The 24,369-nt window shown below is 37.8% G+C and overlaps 1 protein-coding gene across 5 annotated transcripts in view; it reads left to right on the top strand.

The window, feature by feature from the left end:
• MPP7 (membrane palmitoylated protein 7) overlaps positions 1–24,369 on the top strand; it is a 277,391-nt gene that overhangs the window by 165,533 nt on the left and 87,489 nt on the right. For all 5 annotated transcript variants that reach the window (XM_007092740.3, XM_042991295.1, XM_042991298.1 and 2 more), the window contains exons 6-8: positions 6,363–6,494; positions 21,229–21,310; positions 21,848–21,933. In XM_007092740.3, the coding sequence (XP_007092802.1) occupies positions 6,363–6,494; positions 21,229–21,310; positions 21,848–21,933 (300 nt within the window). The remainder of the gene's footprint in view (positions 1–6,362; positions 6,495–21,228; positions 21,311–21,847; positions 21,934–24,369) is intronic.

The raw sequence follows: 24,369 nt of genomic DNA, 5'->3' as shown, positions 1-24,369 counted from the left end.
TTCTTTTTCATTTTTGCTAATTGACCACCACTGGAATATGTCAGTACTTTTCCTGTACAGCTTGTTGCCCTGGAGTCTCCAATAGTTAGGAAATGACTTGTCATTTTGTAACAGTTGTCTCACATGAAGGCTGTCAAAGATGTAAAGATTATACCCAGTCTTGAAATCTCTGAATCAGTCAGTTGCCACATACGAACAATAAATAATAATTACTCTTATTACTCAGTAGTGGTTATAAAATACAGTCTTACTGTCCAAATCTTAAAGTAACAAAGCATCAAAGAAACAACAGATGGTGAGAACAGGGAAGTGGTGTAGTGAATAGCACAAGGCCTCAGTAGAAGCGATAGGATGTGGGAGCTTCCTGTGGTGATGGGGTGGGCAAGAGCAATAGTGGTGGCCTTTGGGGGCACTCCTCTGAAGGGATATGGATCTCTACGGCGACCTTTTTTCCCGGGAGGCAAAGAGTCATTAATAAATAAGATCCACTCCTAGGCATTGCATGGCCACATTATAGGCAAATCCACCTCTCCAAGTCCTCATTCAGAGGCTCATTTTTTGATAAAACAGTGAAGTGACATCATCGCTAGAGCATGGTATTATAATTTAGGGAAGTTGGGGGAAATTTGGTGGGTTTTAAAAAGGCAATAAAATAAGAAGATTTGTTGAAATTTTTAGCTTTCCAAAACATGTCCTTACCAGAAATTACTCATTGCCTGAGCATGTAGAATGGATGAGACTTCATTAAAGCATGCAAAAGGGACAAGTTAAGCTTCCTTCTGGAGGAATAAATCAGTGTTACTCATTCTTATGAGTTAGACACTTAATTCTGTGGACTTGACAGGTACTTTGAACATACAATTGACTCCAGGGGGTCCAAAGCAGTGAGAGCCTGTGTGCCTGATGGGTTAGAAGGCCTAGTGTTCAATTTCCTGCATATTCTTCTGAACAACAGGTAAACCCATCAGTTGTGATTGGGTGATTATGGCATATGGAAATACAATTTTCTTATTTAGGTGTGTTGCCTTTCAAAAGGACAATCTGTATATTGAAGAATAAAGTCACCACAGTTAACAGGAAAATAGAATACAAAGTTACTTTTAGTTCAGAATAAAAATGTTGGCTAACCAAAAATACTTGTAAAGCAAAGCTATTAAAAATTAGGAACTTAGTATTTGTAAATCTTGGAATCCAGACATGGAGATGAAAAGCTAAAGAGGGAAAAATACATAGCTGGTGTTACTAATATTGCCTATCAACCATAATAATCATTTTATTTTAGAAGATGTTTATTAGTGATCTCTATTAGTCTTAATTATGTGCAGGATAGCTACCATAGATACCCAGATAGTGGACATTTCTGATGTTCTTCATTCAACTCTTTATAAACCCATATTCCCATCTGCTGTCACTCCTATCTTCCTGTCTGAAAGACTTCCTGTACCATTTCTTGTAATGCAAGTCTTCTGGTGATACATTCCTTCAGCCTCTGTATGTGTTTAAAAACTCTTCAATATCTCTTCTTTTCTCAAAGATATTTTTGCTAGGTATAGAATTTTCGGTTGGCAGTTTCTGAGTATTTTAAAGATGTTGCTCTTGGGGCACCTGGGTGGCTTGGTCGGTTGAGCGTCCGACTTCAGCTCAGGTCATGATCTCACGGACCGTGAGTTCAAGCCCCGTGTCGGGCTCTGTGCTGACAGCTCAGAGCCTGGAGCCTGTTTCAGATTCTGTGTCTCCCTCTCTCTCTGCTCCTCCCCTGTTCATGCTCTGTCTCTCTCTGTCTCAAAAATAAATAAACGTTAAAAAAAAAAAAAAGATGTTGCTCTTTTATCTTGTGGCTCACGTTTCTGAAGTGTGTTGTCATTATTATCTTTTTTCTCTTGGCTGATTTTAAGATTTTTTTTCTTTCTCACTGGTTTTAAGCAATACAGTGTTATTTTTTTTTTTTATGCTTTTTGTGCTTAGATACAGATAGAGGCTTTTTTTTACCCCATTACATTTGGAATATTTTCTACCATATTTCTTCAGATATTTTTTTAGCACTTCTCCTTTCTTTGGAGATGCCAGTTAGGTGTATATAAGTTGTCCCATGGCTCCATAATGTTCCGTTCATAATTTTTCACTATGTCTTCTTTTTGTGTTGTTTCATTTTTGATAGTTGATAAATTGCTTTAACTACAAGTGTTAATCTCATTCACTGTACTTTTTAAAAGTACATACATTGTATCTTTTATCTCTAGAAGTTTGATTTTAATCTTTCTTGTATATTGCAAGTCTCAGTTTTCAGTCTTCCATCTAACTTTTTAAGCATTTGGGATACAGCGATAGTAATTGTTTTCCTTTCCTTGTCTGAAGTCTGTGTAATTTCAGGATTTGGTTCCATATATCATCTGTGTAATTTTCAGGGTTTAGTTCTATAGCATTGTTTTTCTTCATTATAAGTAGTATTTCCTTCTGTTTTCATATACCTGATAACTTTTGTTAGTAATTGATTGACTCCCAGTCAGTATGAGTTTTACTTTGTTTGATGCTGAATGTTTTTATACTTTTATAGATAATATTCTTGAGGGTTTTTTTTCTGTTATATAATTAAGTTACTTGGGAACATGTTGATTCTTCAGAGTCTTGCTTTTTAAGCTTTGTTGGGTGAGATCTTAGCTGTGTTTAATTTTGGGCTATTTACCACTATTAAGACAGTATTCCTCTCTTCACTATCCTCAGTGCCCTGCATATGCCAAGCCTTTTTCCCCTGATGGAAACAGGAGTTCTTCCTGCCCTGTGTGAGCTTTGCCAGTTGTTCTCTGCAAGGCAGAGTTTTTTAAACTTGGAACTATTGACATTTGGGGGTGGAAAATTATTGGGGGAAGGGATGGCAGGAGAGGGCAGGGGACCATCCTGTGTGCTGTCAGATGTTTAGGTGCATCCCTGACCTCTGTGCACTAGATGGCAGTAGCATCCCCCACACTGAGACAACCCAAAATGTCTCCAGACATTACTAAGTGGCTACTGGGGAGTAAAATTGTTCTCTACTGATAACCACTGCTCTAATCCTTTCTGGTAGTTTTTTGGGTTTTTTTGTTGTTGTTGTTGTTGTTGTTTTGTTTTTGTTTGTTTGTTTTTTTGTATGTATGCCTTGGCTAAGGATTCAGGGGGGACCTACTGAAGATCTCCGGAGCCCTGTGTCCATCCCGCTGTCTTCTCTTTTCATGCTCTTGAGACCCTGAGAGCTTTAGTCTCTCATCCTCTCAGTGTTCTCAGCTTTGTTGTCTCAACTTAGGAAGACCAGTGGGTTCTACCCAGGGCCTTCTCCCCCAACACAGCCAGCAAACTCTGGGCTTAAGAGGCTCACATTTGTTTCCTGTCTTCCGGTGATCACTATCCTTCATTGTTTGGGTCCAGTGTTTTCCAAAACCATTGTTTCATCTTTTTTTTTTTTTTTTGAGTTTTCTGTTTTTTAGTTATTTTCCAGTGGAGTTCTTAATAACTTCGACTTGGCTCTCATCCTCATTCTTGAACGATGCTTTTCCTAAATACACAATTTTGGGCTGGCTGTTATTTTTTCTAAGCATTTTCCAGATATTTTAACTGGCTTCTAGTTTCCACTGTTGCCAATCAGTCATCTCTCAGTCATTTTGTTTGTGTTTCCTTTTTGATGTTCTTCAGATCTTCTCTCTTCAGTCTTTGGTGTGCTGTAGTTTCACTATGATGTATCGAATCTTGCATTTCTTTCTATTGTTCCTGCTTCCTGATGGATACATTGGGTCTCCTGACTCTTCAGACTCCATCTCTCATTACTTGTCAAAAATTTCAGCCATTGTCTCTTCAGATATTTCTTCATCTTGATGCTGTTTATACTTTTACTTTGAAACTCAGGTCAGATGCAAAAAGCACCAGCCCCCAAGGAAAAAAACATTAATTAGGCTCGTTAAAATTTGGATTCCTTGTTAGTCAAAAAACCCTAACAAGAAAGGGAAAGGGAAGCTACCAAACATGAGAATACATTTGCCGCATATGTAACCAACAAAGGCTTGGGTCCAGTATGTTATAAAGAATTCTTACAAAACAATAAGAAAAAGACAGATGGAATAGAAAAATGTGTGAAGATCTTGAACGGGCATCTTACAAAAACAGATTTCATTAGTTATAAGAAAAATGGAATTCCAACCATAAGAAGATACCATTATGCATCCAGAATGGTGAGATTGAAATTACTAATGTAAAATGTTGGGGATCATTTGATACAACTAGAACTCACTTAAGCTGTTGGTAAGAGTACAGTTGGGACAAGCACTTTGAAAAACTGTCTCTTAGCTGGTAGTGTTGAATATACTTAGAACCCATGACCCAGACTTTTCTTTCTCAAATATACTTGACCTTTGAACAATGCAGGGACTAGGGTCACTGACTCCCTACATGTTAGAAATTTGTGAACTTGTGTATAACTTTTGACTCCCCAGAATTTAACTACTGATAGCCAACTGTTGCTTAGAAGCCTTACCAACAGCAAAATATTTTGTGTGTTATATGTATTATATACTGTATTCTTCCAATAAACTAGAGAAAAGAAAATGTTAAGAAAATTATGAGGAAAATAAAATACATTTATAATACTGTATTTATCAAAAAATATCCACATATAAACGGACCCATGCGATTCAAACCGATGTTGTTCAAGGGCAAGCTATGCTTAACCCATATTGTGTGTGTGTGTGTGCACACACGTGCATGCATCAAAAGATAGGAAATATTAATAGTAGCACTATTTATAATAGCCAAGAACTGAAATCATTCTAAATGTCCCCCGAAGGCATAGAAAATGTGAAATATACATACTTGGAAAAATGGACCATAGGTGAATGCACCTGGACCATTGAGAGGCTATTGCAATTCTCCAGGTAAAACACAATGACATCAATGAGCTAGATCAGGTATCCCCCAGCTTTTCCTATAAAAATGGTCTCTTGCTTCCACTCAGTTTTTGTTCTTGTAACATGACGGCAGCTATAAACAATACATAAATGAATGAAGAACATGTCACAGTAACATTTCATTTACAAAAACAGATGGCATAGTTTGCCAGTGTCTGCTCTAAGAGCTGAGAGAACACATTTTAGGATATATTTTGCAAGTAGATTTAACAGAATATAGATTGGGTGTTGAGGAGTGTAGGGTGGAGGAGAGATTTGTTTCAAGGATGATTTCTAGGCTTCTGGCTAGAGTAATTTATGGATTGTGGTGGTGGTGATAGAGAACAAGTTCGTTAAAAGTCTAAAACCCACTCGCCTAAAATAGTAGTGACATGTCAAGATTTGAGTGTTTTTCTGGTCTTTGGTCCAGAATGACAATGTGACTGTATTTTGTGGAGTTTAGCCACCATGACAGTAATGCCTAGGAAAACTTTTATTTTATTCTTTAAAAAAATTTTTTTTTAACACTTATTCATTTTTGAGAGTGAGAGAGACCATGAGCAGGGGAGGGTCAGAGAGAGAGGGAAACACAGAATCCGAAGGAGGCTCCAGGCTCTGAGCTGCCAGCACAGGGCCCGACGCGGGCCTTGAACTCACGGACCGCGAGATCATGACCTGAGCCGAAGTCGGACACTTAACCAACTGAGCCACCCAGGCACCCCTATTTTATTCTTTTATACGCATATTAGTTAACCTGTTACACAGCTAATGAAAAGGTGAGAAAACAGGAGAAGAATGAAAGTAAATTGCATTGGTCAGTTCCTTTTGTGTTTGCTGCTAACAGTAGGAAGGGAAAAATACAGTTTTCTCAGACTCCTACTGGCTCATTGACAATGTACCTGTGGCCTCATTTTCTCCCTCCTAGCCAAAGTACTAAGCCCCCACCCCTGTCCCCAGCTGCCACCCTTATAAGGATGAACCAGAGAATATACAGGTGAGAGTACTTTTAAAAAAAAATTTTTTTTTTAACGTTTACTCATATTTGAGAGACAGAGACAGAGCATGGCGGGGAAGGGGCAGAGAGGGGGAGACACAGAATCTGAAACAGGCTCTAGGCTCTGAGCTGTCAGCACAGAGCCCGACATGGGGCTCGAACTCACAGACTGTGAGATCATGACCTGAGCTGAAGTCGGATGCTCAACCGACTGAGCCACCCAGGCGCCCCAGGTGAGAGTACTTTGATGCTGATCTTGTCCTCCATGAGGGTTGGTAGCTAAGCAGAGCTGCTGTTGGCTGCTGTATGTACTCCCGTTCCTAAGATGCTCTTTTTCAAGTAGTTGCCTATGACCATTGTTATGTCAACACTGTAACCCCAGTTTGATTTTCTTTATAGCTTGATGTGTTTGGGATTTTATATTTGATTGATTTTTTCCCCCCAAATTCTGACTTTGATAGGCTTTGCTCTCTGTACACGATACTGTGGCTCAGAAGAATTACGATCCGGTATTACCTCCTATGCCTGATGATATCGATGATGAGGAAGATTCTGTAAAAATCATTCGTCTGGTCAAAAATAGAGAACCGCTGGTGAGTTTTGGTATATGGTTTATGCTCAGACATGAGTAGGTACCCTGATAAAACCAAATCTGATGGGGCCACACCATTTATTCCTCTCTTTAAAACATAATTTTTCTGCATTTTTAAGCTTTAAAATAAATAGAGCATACATGTCTAAAAAACAGTATTTAGAAAAATGAAAAAAAAGCCAAATAAAATGGCAGCATTTTATTGGTTAGAGCAATAATTTGTAAAATGTGATATTGACCTTTATAAAAGAAAGCATACCATGAGCCAGTCACAGCTGATTTAAGACTAAACGGTGCAACTAAAAATAATTGCTCTGGCTTTTCTAGAAAGCTGATTTATTTTAAAGTAAAGGAGAAATTAATCAAATGTCTTTTATTTCAAAATGTTAATGTAGGGGCGCCTGGGTGGCTCAGTCGGTTAAGTGTCTGACTTCGGCTCAGGTCCTCATCTCACAGTTTGTGAGTTTGAGCCCCGCGTTGGGCTCTCTGCTATCAGCGCAAATCCCACTTTGGATCCTCTGTCCCTCTCTCTCTCTGGCCCTCCCTCACTCTCTCTCAAAAATAAATAAACATAGAAAACTGTAAATGTACCTATTTATTTTAGCTCCGGAATTTATACAATGTCAAATTGCATCAAGGGGTCTGTGGTGAGCAGAATGATGTTCCCCACCATGCCCAATGATGTCATGTACTAATCTTCAGAACCCGTGAAATACTACTTTAAATAGCAGAGGGACTTGTCAAGATTTGGTAAGGATCGTGAGATGGGAAGATTATCCTGGGTTATCTGGTGGGCCCCTTGTCATCACAAAGGTTTTTACCGAAGTGGGAAGGGCAGCACATCAGAGTTACAAAAAGGAGACGTGATGATAAAAGCAAAGGTTGGTGTGATGTTGCCATGAGCCACGGAATGCCAGAAGTTTCTGGAAACTGGAAAAGGGGAGGATCAGATTCTCTCCTAGATCCTCCAGGGGGAACACAGCCTTGCTGACACCTTGACTTCAGCTCCAGGACCCTCATTTTGGCCCTCCTGTCTCCAGAGCTGTAAGGTAACAAATCTGTGTCACAAAATTTGTGTGGCACATTTGTCATGGCAGCAGTAGGATAGTAGTACAGAGTGTCTCCATATTTTGCTGAAACTGCATTCAGAAGAAAAATAAATTCCACTGTCTAGCAGTTGATTTTAAATGTGTTGGGGCCCATTTTTTTTCCTAATTGAGACATTTTGGTATTCTTAAAGCAAATAGCAGGGGATGATGCAATCCTTGCTGGGCACTGTGTGAAGTGCTTTACATATGTTACATTTATCCTCATAGTTGGTATCTCTTTTTCCATTTTTATAGACTAGGAAATGGATACGCAAAGAAGTGAAGGAACTTACTTATTACAGCTAATGAGTGGTAGAATGGAGGTCCGGGCCCTTTACCTGCAAATTCTAGTTTTTTTCTTCTACACCATATTGTGTCTGTCTGCTTTTCCCTTATAGGTTTTTTTCATGTTCTTGTTTTGTTTAAGGGCAACTTTGGTACATTGATAACTGCCCTGGATACTCCTACCCAGAAAAAACACGCAGATCGATTTCATGTAATACAAAGGAATTTATTGAGACCCTGATGCCCACCCATGGATGTCCTCGGGCTCCCTGTATTCCTGGTTAAGATTATTTAATGTAGATTATAAGTTTGTGCCTTTAATATGTGGTTTATAACGCTGTAATGTCTCTTGGTGTTTATTAAATAGAAGGTGATATACTTAGCAAGGATAGATGGCATGCATTTTGGATGTAGAAAGATCTTCCTCAGGGTCTATCACCATACAGTGACTAATTTCTGGTGGCTTCTGTGCATCCCTCGATAAATACGTTTTTTTGTTTTGTTTTGACAACTTCAGGCACTTGGATAACCGAAAGGCTGACCATCTTGAGGAGTTCAGGAATTCATTAGGAATAATTTCTTTGATCAGTTGTAGTTTTCCCAGGGGCAGTGGCTTTTGGTGTGTTGGCTTCGTGGGCTAACATTTAAAACACCACCAGCAATGTTTATGTCCTGAGCCTCTCTTGATCAAAGAACATCTTCAAAATGTTTGTCAAAGCAATTAGGCATGCACTGCATTGAGATTTTTTAAGTTTTAACTGGACCTGCTGCAAATTAGTTTCAATTTAAAAAGCAGTCGCGAATGAAGTATAGAAAATAACCTCCAGTTGTGTTATCATCCTTTGTTACTGAGTATATCACATGCTTTATAGCTAGTAAGCATGTCACAGCTTAAATAATTAGATCTAACTTTGACATCATCATCCTTTGTTAGCTCTCTTTTGTCCAAGTTTATATAATATAGAATATTTAAAAGGAGAATCTGAACTGGGGTAAATGGCAAGTTAGAGTTGATCAGACCAGGCAAATTTTCACATACACAGTGCAAGAGAAGAGAGGGAGTACAAAATACCCACAACGTTGTTACTTAGGTGAGGAGAAGTACCATGCGTTCAGGTGGCAAGAATAGAAGGAAATGCATGGGAGTGAAAATTTCAAGTTTCCTTATGATTATTTGGAGCCTGTGGGGCTCGGCAGGTGCTAGGAAGAGGCTAGAGATTTAGGAAAGGGAACCAGGTAAATTTAAAAATTGGTTGAATTGTTAATTTGTTTAAAAATTACTTCTCTGAAGCATGAGGATGTTTTCCGGATTTGTAACATTTGTATATGCAGGGGCTATCTTCAGCATTTCTTGGGATTGTTCAGTTCCTTATTCGTGTACCATGGTTTAATTTGACAACTTTATAATATACTTGAAAGCAACTTTGCTTTCTGCTTCCTCTCAAATGTGGGGTGTTTAAAAATTTTAACGCTGTTTCATTTGGATCCACAATTTTTATTCTGCTCTTTGCCTATTCTACATGAATTAAAAGTTGTCATATTCATTTCTCCATTATTTAAAAGTAAGTTAATAAAAGGTTTTTTTCCCCAAACATATGCAGTTAACTTCTCTAAACTAGGTTTATGTTTTATATTATTTTTATGTTCAAGGCAATCTAAAGCAATTTCAAGTACTTTGAAGTTATTTTACTTTAAAAAATTACTGTAGTAAGAGTAAAAGACACTTGTCCTTTGTCTTCCTTCTGAGCCACAATTGTGTGTTTCTTGTTCAAGGAACTGTATTTAAAAAAAATAAAAATAAAAAACTTCACATAGACAACAACATCTACATGGGACGAAGAAATTCCCAAATTATTTGTTAGGATTTCTGAGATGAGTATTAAGATTTCAGATGTCATTTCAACCTTGGAATATGAAATCAAGTGAGGAGAATTACTTATCTTGAACTTTATTTCATCCAAATGATAATTAGTGTATTACTTTTAGTTTGACAGTTATAAAGGTAAAGTAGGATGCTTGGGTGAATACATTTCAGGCTTAAAAAATGTACTACTCAGAAAAGTAGGAAATGGTTATTTTCAACAAACTTGTCATTTTACATTTGTCGAATGTCACTTGTCATTTTGGAGAGGTTCTTGGAAAAGCCACAACTACCAAAGGGGTAGAAAGTGGGGGAGAAGCGGAAGCCGAGAGAAGATTGAATCTAAGGCATCCTTAGGAGAATGAATCCAAGTGGTAAGAGTCAGAAATAGTTAAGACGCGAGAAGCAATGCTGAAGTAAAATTCTAGTGATTGGATCGTCAGGAAATTTTTGGCAAATGATTCAAGAGTAAAGGCTATAAGATTTAACAATGGAGGGGTTAGTTTATCCATATGATTTAAGAGTTTACTTTTGTCTGTTAGATTGAGGTATAATGTGGTGAAATAAACACCAGGCTTGGATTAGAGGACCTAAGTGGGAGGTAGTCTGGTGTCCCTTCTTTGCTCTATATCCTTGCAGGACCAAGTCAGTTAATCTCGCAGGCTGAGGCTTCTTGTTTGAAAATCAGGAGATCTGCCTCTTCTAGAGTGTTTTGAATGTCAAATAGCATGTAATGTACTTGAAATGCTTTGTATGCTTTATGCATTATGCAAGCACTATATAAATGTTGTATAGAATGATACGTAGATGATGGTTGTTGGAGAGGACCATTTCCGGGGAAAAGAGGCAGTGAGCACAGATCATGTAGGTGTTTGCAATGGAAAGGTGAGATGGTGATAGTTTAAGGGGAGGGATGGATAAATGAATTGAGAGAAGGAGAGAAAAACAATGGTCAGGATGCAGGGAGCAGAGCTATCCTCCCTCCCCATGAATTTGGAACAATTTGTATCTGTTTTATGCAGAAATAATTAATAATAAATATTATTTTTTAGGCACCCTTTAAGAAAGTGACCTTCACTTAGTGAGTGAGTGGATTATGATCTTAATTTTCAGTTTCTTGTATGGGTTGTCCTTCTTGCTTCTTTTAGAACAGTGCTGCTCCAACTTTGGTATCCTAAGAATTACCTGAGGTGCTTACTTAAAACGCAAACTTCACCACCTGTACCCCCAGAGAGTCTGCATCAGTAGGTTTCAGGTGGGACCTGGGAATCTAGATTTTTTTAAATGTCTCAGATGTTCTTGATGCAAATGTTTGGTAGATGATGCTTGAAACCACTTTGATTTCAAAGGTTCAACCTGGCATCAACAGCACTGCCTGCTTAAGGAGGTCTTAGAATATTGGCAGTGTTGTAGGACATGCATTTTTTATGGAGACATCATGATAGCATGGGCTCATCAGGTCCTCTTTTATAAACCATTTTACAGCAGTAGCAAGACAAACGTAACCAGAATTTTAACTTCTCAGTCTAACCCGAAGTTCTCTGTACTCTATTTTTTGGGTCAAAATCACATAGAATAAATTCAAAATAATTATATAAGAAAATATGTAAGTACTAAAGCACTAGATACAACTTTATTTTCCTTGTGCTATCTGTGCCATAGGACTGTAGACTTTTGTACAAAATGGCATGTAACGTGTTCTGTTTTACTGAGTTTTGATCTTCTTTTCACGCAAGTACGTTCCATTAAGAATACCTCAAAGAATTGTGGTAATAGGAGTTTGGAAAGAAAGATGGAAGCAGAAATCTTCAAGAATGAAGGGATCAAAACGAAGGTTGAGTCAAGGGCTAGCATCATGTAGAAAGTGGGAGATCATTTCTCAGGGTCCATAGTTCACCCTCCGGGGATAGGTAGAATCAGCAGGTAGCAGGCACCCCTGTTTCAAGGTTTGTATCTGTAACACAGTAACCCTTCAGTGTGGCAGTGCTATTCTTTACACATTCTAGAAGTGATTTCATCCAGCCCCTGGCTTTAAAAATCATCTGTGTGTCAGTGACTCCCAAGTCGATTTTTCTTCCAGATCTTTTTTTCTGAGCTTTAAATTTGTATGTCCATCTGTGTACTTGATATCTCCACTGGAATGTCGAATAGACATCTCTGTCTTCACGTGTCCAGAAGTAAACTGATCTTTGTCCCCAAATTCATTCCCCTCATAGGATTCCTCCTCTCAGTTGATTACAATCCCATCTTCCTAATTGCTCCGCCAAAAACCAGAGTCAGTCTTTGATACCTTTTTTCTTTCATGTACCCTTTCCAGTCCATTGGGAATCCTTTTGGCTCTACCAATAATATATCCAGACTATTCATCACTTCACCTCCTGCCAGTCAGATGCAAGCCTCCTTCATCTTTCCCCCGGATTAGTTTAACAACCCCCAGTTTGTTTCCTTGCTTTAGCCCTTGCATTCCTGCACTCTTTTCTTAACACAGGAGGTGGAGTGAACCTTTTAGATTATGACACTCACTCACGCTGTCCGGCTTCTCCTTGTTTCTTTCAGAATAAAATCCACAGCCCCCACGATATAATCTACAAAGTTCTACATGATCTGGCTCCCTGATGCCATCTACTCTCACTTCCTACTGCTTCTCCCCTTTTACCTTACTCCAGCCACGTTGGCTTTTTTGCTCTTCCTTGATCACTCCATTCCATTTACAGCCTCATCCTAGCCCTTCTGTACTGTTTTCATCTATTCTTTCTCTTTGGCTAACTCCTTCGTTCCTTTTTATCTTTCTTTACTCAGATTTCATCTTCTCATTGAAGCCTGTGTCTTTACATTGTCTTCCCTGCCGCTCTCATACCCACAGTAGTAGCCACTTTCTAACATACTATATGTCTAATTATTTCATCGTTTGTTTATTGTCTTTCTTGTTAGATGTAAGTTCCATGAGGGGGCAGAAATGCTTAGTTTTTTTCACCAATACATTACATGCCCTTAGAACCTGGCACAGAGTAGGCTCTCAGTAAACATTTATCAGCTTCATTGAATCACGGAATAAGTCAAAAGGACTAGCATTAAGCACAACAAACTGGATGATCCTATATTGAAAAATAGTATAATTCATAGTGAAGCAAGAGGCTTACTCCAATTACCTAATTCTGTGTTACAAACCACCCCCAAATTTTGTGGCTATACAACATTATATATCCTAGTTTTAGAGGTTGATAGGCTCAGTTGGGTGGTTATTAAGTAGAGTCCCTCATATGTTCAGTTAGGTGGTGGCTAAGGCTGGGGTCATCTGTGAACTTCGTTCCTATGACTGATGCCTGGATTGGGATGGCCGGAAAAATGGGGGCTGATCAGACATCTCTTTCCAGATGACCTCTCCACTTGGCTGGGTGGGCCTCCTCACAGCATGGCAGTAATCATTTCTTACATGGTGTCTGACTTCCCATAGAGCAAGTATTTCAAGAGGCCCAGCTGGCAGCTGCAAGCCTTCCTATAGGCTTACATGCCTTAGGACCATTTTCACCACTTGGTATGGGAATAGGGCATATGCGCATACAGAGAAGGAGGGAATTGATGATGTCCATCGTAGATAAGCTAATGCAAGGGCAGTGAACTTATAATTTGTGAATAAAAGGTTAAAGATATAGGGTAAGCAATATCGAATAGTTAAGACTAAAAATAGCATTCTGATCAGTTTGCCTTAGATAGGTCCTGACTTCACTGTACGCTAATTTTCTGATCTTAGATCATAGCCGTTTGTGATTATTTTCTCATCTATAAAATATGGATGAGCAGAGACTTGGATTCAAGGTGGTGGTGTAGGAAGATTCTGAACTCCTTCCTTCCCATGAATACAACAAATACACAACTCCATATAGAATAATTTGAAAAAGACTAGAAAACTGGATGAACAGAGCCTCTATGATAAAGGACAAAAAGGACAGCATTGGATAGGAGAGGCAGAGACACCAACTTGCAAGAAAAACAAAAAACAACACACACACATACACACACACACACACACGGTAGGTGCAGTGATCCACAGTCAAGGAGGATCTCAAAAATACAGAAGTTTTCCTGGAGTGAGGGGTTTGTGCTCCAGACCAGGCACCCAGCCCCTTAAATCCTGCATGAAAGAGATGAGCCCCCTAAATGCCAGGCTTTGAAAACCAGTAGGGATCATGTGCAGGAAAATCATAGAACTGTAGGGAAGGGAGAGCCTGCTCTTAAGGGCTCGTGTGCAGACTCACTCACCCCAGGACCCAACACAAAAACTCCGATTTGAAAAGCACCTAGACCATATGCGAAGGAGACCCACTTACTGATCTTAAAGTGCTTGCCAGCAAGGCGGGAAGCTTTTGGAACTTTCCCCAGGGACGGAGTCACAAATACGACAAATATGACGGTGCCATGTTTGTGACTGCATCTACTTTGTTAAAGGTGGTGAAGGTGGGAGTCATTTTGGAACTTTTTCTCTAATCTGCTGGAGCTGAGGGGTGTGCCCAGCCAGGAACCCTGCCAATCCCCACACTGTGATTGTGCGTAACAGCTGGGCCAGGCACTAGTCCCGCCCACCCCTTGGCCACAGTGCAGCCAGTGCCACTCAGTGCAGCCATGCATCACAGCCGGCTGTGCACCAGCCTGATACATTCTTGCATCGCAGACGTAGCCCTGCTGCAGCAAACAGGCTCATAACATACCACACAGGGGATGCTTCTTGAGCACCTAGCTCTGGCTAGAAGGGATTGAACTTCTGGGCTCCACATGACTCTCCTTTGAAAGGTCACTGCTTCAATACTAGGAGAGGTGATTGATAGAAATGAGCACACAGAGTCAGGCAAAATGAGGAGACAGAGGAAAATGTTCCAAACACAAGAAGAAGACAAAATATGAGACAGGGGCATTAATGCCATAGAGATAAGCAATATGTCTGATAAAGAATTCAACGTAATGGTCGTAAAGATGCTCACTGAACTCAAGAAGATTGGATGGGCACGGTGAGATCCTCAACAAAGAAAATCTAACAAAATTCCAAACAGGAGTTACAGAGCTGAAGAATACAGAACTGGAAAATACCCTAGAGCAGTTCAGCAGACTGGATGAAGCCAAAGATCAGATCAGCAAGCTGGAAGAAAAAGCAATAGGACTCACCCACACAGAGCAGCCAAAAGAAAAGAGAAAAAAAAATCAAGGTAACTTAAAGAATATTTGAATCAATATCAAATAGAATAACATTCACATTATAGGGGTCCATGTAGAAAACAGGGCCAGAAAACTTACGTCAAGAAATAATGGCTGAACACTTTTCTAATCTAGAGAAGAAAATGGACCTACAGGTCCATGAAGCCCAGATAGTTCCAAATAAGAAGAACCCAAAGAAATCCGTATCAGGACACATTATAAATAAAATGGTGAAAGAGAGAATCTTATAAGCTACAAGAGAAAAACAACTTCTTATATCAAGGGAAACCTCATAAGGATATCAGCAGATATTTCTGAAAAAACTTTGCAGACCAGAAGAGAGTGGCATGACATATCCAAAGTGCTGAATGGAAAAAACTTCCAACCTAGAAGTTTCTACTGGTAAGTTTAGTACTCACATTTGAAGGACGGATTAAGAGTTTACGTATAAGCAAAAGCAGAAGTTGTTCATCGTCACTAAACTGGCTTTATAATTAATGTTAAAGGGACTTCTCTAAACTGAAAAGAAATGGCATTAAGTAATAAAAAGAAAGCATAGGAAAGTAAAAATGTTGCTGGAAAAGTAAATATATAGTAAAGGTAGTGGATCAGTCATTAATAAGGCAAGTGTAAAGGTTAAGATACAAAATCAATAGAATTAACTACAATAAAATAAATAATAAAAACTACAATAATTAAAGGAGGCACAAAATAAAAAGGTGTAAAGTGTGACATAAGTATAAAACATGGGAGGCAGGAAGAAATAGAGTATGTTCAAGTTGCTGTCAGAACAGACCATTATATACACAGGAAGTTCTAGGTGAACTTCACGGTAACCACCAGGCAAAACTTACAGTAAATACACAAAGGGAAATGAGAAAGGAATCTAAATGCAATGTAAAAAGGAAGAGAGAGAAAAGAAGAAAGGAATAGAGAGGAACCCTGAAAACAGCCAGAAAGCAATTAACAAAATGGTAGCAAGTATGTACCTGTCACTAATTACTTTAAATGTACGTGGACTAAACCTTCCAGTCAAAAGACACAGAGTGGTTGTATGGATAAAAAAAACAAGACACATCTGTATGCTGCCTATGAGAGACTGACTTCAGAAGTAAGGACACACATAAACTGAGAGTGAAAGAATGGAGAAAGATATTCCATGCAAATGGAAACAAAAAGCTGGTGTAGCTATACTTATAGCTGACAAAATAGACTTTAAAATAAAGACTTATAGTAATAGGAAAAAAGGGCATTACATAATGAAAAACAGTCAATCCAACAAGAAGGCATAACATTTATAAATATATATGTATCCAGCATAGAGGCACCAAGATATATAAAGCAAAGATTAACAGGGAGAAATTGTCAGCAATACTAGTAGGGGACTTAAAACACCCCGCTTACATCAGTGGATGCATTATCCAAACAAAATCCATGAGGAAACAGTGGCTTTGAACAACACATTAGACCAGATGGACTTAATATGTACAGAACATTCATTCCAAAAAGAATAGAATACACGTTCTTCTCAAGTGCACATGGAACATTCTCCAGGATAGATTACATCTTCGGTCACAAAACTTAGTGAATTCAGGAAGATGAAATATCAAGCATCTTCTCCACCCACAATGGTGTTGTAAAATCAGAAATCAATTACAAGAAGAAAATTGAGAAAACCACAAAAATATGGGGATCAAACAACATGCTACTGAACAATCAGTGGGTCGTTGAAGAAATCAAAGAAGAAATTGAAAAGTACCAAGTGACAGAAATGAAAATAGGAACACCACAAACCAAAATTTTCGGATTTAGCAAAAGTGATTCTAAAAGGGAAATTCGGAGTAATACAGGCCTACCTCAATAAACAAGAAATATCTCAAATAATTGAATTTTACACTCGAAGCCCAAAGTTAGTAGAAGGAAAGAAGTAAAAAAAAATCAGAGCAGAGATAAATGAAAGAGACAAAACAATAGAAAAGGTCAATGAAACTAAGAGTTGGTTATTTGAAAAAAAGTAAGTTGACAAACCTTTAGCTAGACTCATCAAGAAAAAGATTAAAGTAAAATCAGAAATGAAAGGTGTTACAACTAACACCACAGAAATATAAAGAATCATGAGACTATGAACAAATTATATACCAACAAATTGGACAACCTAGAAGAAATGGAGTCCCAGAAACATACAATTATCCAAGACCAGTCATAAAGAAATAGAAAATCTGAATAGACCAATTACTAGCAAGGATATTAAATTAGTAATCAGAATTTCTCAACAAACAAAACGCTAGGACCAGATGGCTATACAGATGAATTTCATCAAACTTCCAATGATTTAATCTGTATATTTTTTAAACTCTTACAAAAAAACTGAAGAGGAGGGAGTACTTCCAGAGTAATATTATCAGGGAAGCCTTACCCTGATACCAAAACCAGACAAGAACACCACGCACACATACACACACAATTACAGGCCAATATCATTGATGACACTGATGAAAAAATTCTCAACAAGATATTAGCAAACTCAGTTCAACGATACATTAAAAGGATCATAAGCCATGAGAAAGTGGGATTTAGTCCAGGCATCCAAGCATGGTTCAATGCCCACAGATCAATCAACATGACAAACCACATTAACACAATGAAGAATAAAAATCATATCTCAGTAGATGCAGAAAAATCATTTAACGGTATTCATTTATGATACAAACTCTCAACAGAGTAAGTAAAGATAGAAAATACCTCAACATAATAAAGGCCATATATGACCCACAACTAACAACATACTCAATGGTAAAAAGCTGAAAGTTTTTCCTGTAAGATCAGAAACAAGAAGAGGATTGCACATTCTTGCCACTTTTCTTCAACACAGTGCTGGAAGGCTAGCCACAGCAGTTAAGCAAGAAAAAGAAGACCTCCAATCAGAAAAGAAGAACTAAAGCTATCACTATTTGCAGATGATCTAATACTATATATAGAAAATCCAAAAGACTGCACCAAAAACTGTTAGAACTAATAAATGTACTCAGTAAAGTAGGAGGATACAAAATTAACAAAACAAATCTGTGGCATTTCTGTACACTAATAATGGATAATCAGAGGAATTAAGAAAGCAATCTCATTTAAAAGTGCATAAGAAAAAAAAAATACCTAGGAATAAATTTAACCAAGGAAGTGAAAGATCTGTACACTGAAAACTATGACATTGATGAAAGAAATTGAAGACACAAGTAAATGGAGAGAGTCCATGCTCATGGACTGGAAGAATTAATATTGTTAAAATGCCCAAACAACCCAAAGCAATCTACAGATCCAGGGCAGTCTCTCTCAAAATTCTAAGGTCATTTTTCATGGAACTATAACAAATAATTCTAAAATTTGGAACCACAAAGGATCCCAAACAGCCAAAGCAATCTTGAGAAGAAGAAAGCTTAGGGGATCATGCTCCTTGACTTGAAATTATACTACAAAGCTATAGTAATCAAAACAGTTTGGTATGGGCATTAAAAAAGACACACTGATCAATGGAATAGAATTGAGAACCCCAAATTAAACCCACACATGCATGGACAGTTAATTTAAACAAAAGAGCTAATAACATGCAGTGGAGAAAGGGGAGTCTTTTCAATAAATAGTATTGGAAAAACTGGACAGCCACATGTAAATGAAACTTGACTACTGTCTTGCTCTATACACAAAAATTAACTCATAACGTATTAAAGACTTGAATCTAAGACCTGAAACTGTAAAATTACTAGAAGAAGAAAACATAGGTGGTAAGCTCCTCAACATGTGTCTTAGCAATGTTTTTGTAGATCTGACTCCAAAGTCAGGGGAAACAAAAACAGAATGAATAGGACTACATCAAACTCTGCACCTCAAAAGAAACCATCGTTGAAATGAAAAGACAACCTACTGAATGGGAGAAGGTTTTTGCAAGTCATTTATCCGATAAGGGATTAATATGCAAAGAACTCATACAATTAAAAAAAAAAAACAACCTAAACAACACAATTAAAAAACCGACAGAGGATCTGAATAGACAGTTTTCCAAAGAAGGCATACAGATGGCCAATAGGCACATGAAAAGATGTTCAACATCACTAATAATTAGGGAAATGCAAATCAAAACTGTAATTGACATCACCTCACATCAATTACAATGGGTATTATCAGAAAGACAAGACATAACAACTGTTGGTGGGGATGTAGAGAAAAGGGAATCCTTGTACACTGTTGACGGGAGTGTAAATTGGTGCAGGCACTATTGAAAAAACTCTGGAGATTTCTCCATACTCTTAAAAAATAAAGAATAGAACTATCATATGATCCATCTATTCCACTTCTGAGGATTTATCTGAAGAATATAAAAATGCTGATTTGAAAAAGTATATGCATTCCTATGTTCATTATAACATCGTATACAATGGCCAAGATATGGAAAGGACCTAAGTGTCCATTGGTGGATGAATAGGTGAAGAAGATATGGCATATACGTATGCATACGTACACACACACACATACACACACATATCCACAGTGCAGTATTACTCAGCCATTAAAAAGGAATGACGTCTTGCCATTTGTGACAACATGGATGGACCTTGAAGGTGTTATACTAAGTAAAATAAGTTAGAGAGTGACAAATTATCATATCATTGTATTCATATGTGAAATTTAGAAAAAAGCAAATGAACAAACAAAACAAACTCATAGATACAACACATTGGTGGCTACCAGAAGGTTGGGGGTGGGGACAAAATTGGGTCAATTATATGGTGATGGGTGGTAACTAGACTTATAGTGGTGATCACTGTGTAGTGCATACAGATGGCCAATTATGATGGTGTATACTTGAAAGTCCTATAATGTTACTTGCCAGTTTTACCTCAGTAAAAAAAAAAAAAAGAAAAAATTGGTTAAAAAAAAAAAAACACTCCAAAAAAATGGGTAATTAATCTTAGGTTATCAGACCCTTTTGCTATTAGCCATACTTTGATGAGAAAGTTGGAGATATTGTTAAGGAAAATTAAAGTTTATTTAATCATACCAGTTTTATTAAAAATATTACATTTCTAGTCATCTTAGCTCTAAGTAAACTATTTAAACAAAGGCAAAAATTACCATTAATTGGTGGGTCTTTATGGGTTTGGTTTTTATGATTGTGGAGAGATGCTCATTCAAGTCTTTGGATTTGAATGGATGCTTGGTGATGAAAAATGCCACAAAATACTCAGATTACTTAATTATTTGATTTTTTTTTACTACTATTAGATATGCATGTGATAGCTGTCATATAAAATGTACTTATTACAAATGGATTCCTAATTTTGTTTACATAACTAATTTTTAACGATATAAACATGTTTACTGACCTGTGGGAAAATTCCACTTTCTTTTTCAGGGTGTGAATTCTGCCGTCACCCAATGTGCATCTTTTTAGCTATGTGATGCCATGTAGAACGCTTTCCCACACCAATGCCAGTTTCTTAGAAGGAAAGTCATAAAAAGGTGTTCAAAGTAACCATTTGTGCTTGATGTTCTTATAAGTAGCATTCAATTAGCTTCTGAACATCCATAAATGAAGAATTTCTGGACTCTTTAAAATTGTTTCCTAATCTTATGCCAGAATGTTGGTTCTGCTTGTTCTTAGCACAGTCCTAGTACATAAAGACCTTGGAGTAACAGATCTTTCTTCCATTAGTTTATCTTAGCATTAGGTAAGGAATACGACTAATTTTGGAGGTTTCTCTCTCTCTCTCTCTCTCTCTCTCTCTCTCTCTCTCTCTCTTTCTTTCTTTATCATTATGTCTGAGTTCCTTTGCTATAATGCTATTATAGAAGTATCACTAAACTAAAAGCCAGATGGCCTGGGTCTTAGTTTTCTAATTTTGATGAGATTTTTGTATTCACTTAACCTTCTCAATATGGCCTCCCTTCTTCATGGGGTATTAGAAGGACAAAGTGAAATGAGCCAATGCTGTCAAGGGGAAAAAACAAATAGTGTTCAAATATAAAGTAGTATAATGGAAAGAGGAGATTTCTACTTTTCATAATGTTGAAGAGCTTACAGATTTGAAAAATCTTTAAATTGTGCTGAAAACCTTACATGATGTGTCTGATTGAAAATCTGTACCAAGTCACGAGTGCTTTGTAAGATAAAGGGGCATGATGTCTCTTTGTCCTGCCTCATACCTTTAATTTTTTGTAATTGCTTTCACTTTTTCCAGATGAATATTCTTATTTCTGTCTCCTTTCCTACCTCCCACTACGCACCTTTACCCACAAGTACTTTTTGTTCTTTCTTTTAAAAGGGAGCCACCATTAAGAAAGACGAGCAGACGGGGGCCATTATTGTGGCCAGAATCATGAGAGGAGGAGCTGCAGACAGAAGTGGTAAGTGTTTCAACACTAGGCGCATGGACAGGCCATGGTGCATTTCATGGGCAACATCTCCAACATGTAATTAAGAGGCTAAATGATCTTTGGATGTAATCCATCAAAACAAGGAATAAGAAATTTTCTTCTGTTGAACCGTGGGAATCTGGTGAAATAAACGATAAATCTCATTCTGCTTTACAGTTACATGGACTTCTGAAGCTATAGTAAGATATGCTTCAAGTGTTTCTCACTTGAAAAGTACTACTGAAAGTGTGCAGCCTTTAAAACAAAATACAGATTCTTTTATTAAATGAAAATAATGTACATTTCCAGACAAAGACCAGGATGCTGATGTCTTGTCTTTTGCCAGAATTATAATGTGGTAGCCTTTGGTTCTGCTGTTTAGAGGCACAGAATCTGAAACCTGAGAAGCATAAAGGTCTCCTCAAATGTATTGAAGGAACCAAACAATGCTTTAAGTATAGATACAATTGCAAATTGCAGTTCTTTTGTGGGTAAATCTGCTAATTTCCCGAATTTGCTACTTCTCAGGTCTTATTCATGTTGGTGATGAACTTAGGGAAGTGAATGGGATTCCAGTCGAAGATAAAAGGCCTGAAGAAATAATTCAGATTTTGGTAAGCTGAAACTTGTTTTAAAACTGCAATAAAAAATGAAATTGAATCAGTACGTTTCAGACTTGGTTATAAACACAGGATTTGGATTTGGCAGTCTAGAGTTCAAATCCCATCTTCATTACTTAATCCCTGTATGTCCTTGGAAAATACCTTAATCTTTGCATTGCCTCAGTGTTTTCATTTACAAATGAAAATAAAAGGTAAATATCTCACTGGAGTGTTTTGAGGATTAAATGAGCTAATGTATGTGAAGAGTTTATTACAGGGCCCATCCCAAATGAGGTACTTAATAGAGGGCATCTACTCTGTTGTTGGTGACGTATTTTTCTTTTCCCTTTTTCCATCGACATGGCCAGACTGTAGGCTATGCTTTCTAGGCATATAAAACAGTGAAACTAACTTAGATGTCCTGTGAAATCTAAAACGAACAAAATTATTTTAGGCCTTGACAGTGTAAATTCTCCAGTTCATTTGTAAGGATAAAATGAAGGGAGACTGTCTCTGTTAACGTATGAAAGCATAAACATACAGAAATAGAGTTTAGTATCTTCAAACAGACCTCCATATTTTTGAAAATTTTATATATGATTAAGATAGCATTTTAAATCCATGGGAAAGCTGTGAAATCCTTTTATAAATGTTATTGGATGAATTGATGATTCAGTTAGAAAAAATAGTTCCTGTTTTACCCTACACGCAAAAATAAACCCCAAAGAATTAAATATTTAAAGAAATCAGGGGTGCCTGGATGGCTCAGTCAGTTAAGCATCTGATTCTTGATCTGGACTTAGGTTATGATCCCATGCTGAGTGTGGAGCCTGCTTGGGATATTCTCTCCCCCCCACTCTCTCTACCCACCCCCTGCCAAATAAATAAATTAACTTAAAAAAATAAAAAAGTAAAGAAAGACTTTTTAAACTTGATGTGAAATTCAAACAGAAAAATAATTGCTGTGATTACTAGAATTGAACCCTTCCTGTACAGAAAAAGATGCCATATATAGCTTGAAAGACACATGAGACTTGGGAAAAATATTGTCAGTATATGTGACAGAAGGTATTTTAATGTGTAGAGAGTTCATAAAAATCAATAAGAAAACATAGAAAAATTTATAAAAGAAAACATGGTGTCTGAAAAATATGGGATTAGAGGGCTTTAAAAACTCGATAATGGCTACAGTCAGTCAGATTCTGGGGACATAGATGCATACTTATATGCTTCTGGTAGTGGGATACATTTAGTAAATCCTTTTGAGACAGCTATCTGAAACTATCAACATTTTTAAATTTACATATCCTTAATCAAGAAATTCAGTTTTTGGAAATAACCCTGAGGACATAATTTGGCAAATGTATTATATAAGTAAGATTTAAAACATATTTAGAAATAGCAGGAAGGCTGCATTGATTAATCATTCACCCGTATGGTGGATTACGATGAGACCATCACAATGGCCGATAGACGGGTGTGACTTGGTAACACTAGGAACTGCTTATGGTGGTTGAGCCCTAAAAGGTCACTGTTCTAAGGGCATTGTATACACACACACACATACACACACACACACACACACACACACACACACACACACACACACACACACACTAGTAGAATGGGAAGGGATCATAAAGAAGACTTGCTTTCTCTCTACCTATGCAGTTCAGTATTATATGAATTCCTAATAAGATTTGTGAATTCTTGGGGCACCCGGGTGGCTTAGTAAGTTAAGTAGTCCAACTCATCTCATGGTTCGTGAGTTCGAGCCTCGCATCGGGCTCTGTGTTGACGGCACACAGCCTGCTTGGGATTCCCTGTCTCCCTCTCTCTGCCCCTCCCCTGTTTGCTCTTTATCTCTCTCAAAATAAACATTTAAAAATTTTTTTAAAAAGATTTGTGAATTCTTTTATGGTAAGCAATAACAATGATAGTGCCACTTTGAAATCACTCCTGTTATAAAATTCTGATATTTGTACTGTTAAAACCTCACTTTACTTGAGTCTCTGTGCTGTACTGGAGCTGGCTCTTTACATTTGCACGACCTGAGTCTATGTGGCTTTTCCCAACTTGACTTAGGTACGTCACGCTGGTAAATGGAAGCTGGCTGTCTTCCGTGAAAATTGGCAAACAATACAAATCAGGGCCTTTTCTTTTCTTTTACACAGCAGAGCCCTGGTTTATGAGCACACCATTGACAGTAAGCCTCAGAGATATCCCCCCATTCTCCTGTCTCTCCCTCCTTCCTGCCTCCTTCCTTTCCTATCTGCCTCATGCTGTCTTCCTCTTTGCTTTCCTCCCTCATTCTTCTCATATATGTGCCAGATATTCAGTGCTGTCACAGAGCTGACAACTTAGCAGGGATAACAGATGTTAAGAAATAATTGCAATAGACCTACCCTATGACCCAGCAATAGCACTGCTAGGAGTTTACCCAAGGGA

Source organism: Panthera tigris, chromosome B4 (genome assembly GCF_018350195.1).
Source record: "Panthera tigris isolate Pti1 chromosome B4, P.tigris_Pti1_mat1.1, whole genome shotgun sequence".
NCBI lineage: Eukaryota > Metazoa > Chordata > Mammalia > Carnivora > Felidae > Panthera > Panthera tigris.
The sequence above is the reverse complement of the archived record's forward strand: the minus strand, read 5'-3'. Positions and strand labels throughout refer to the sequence as shown.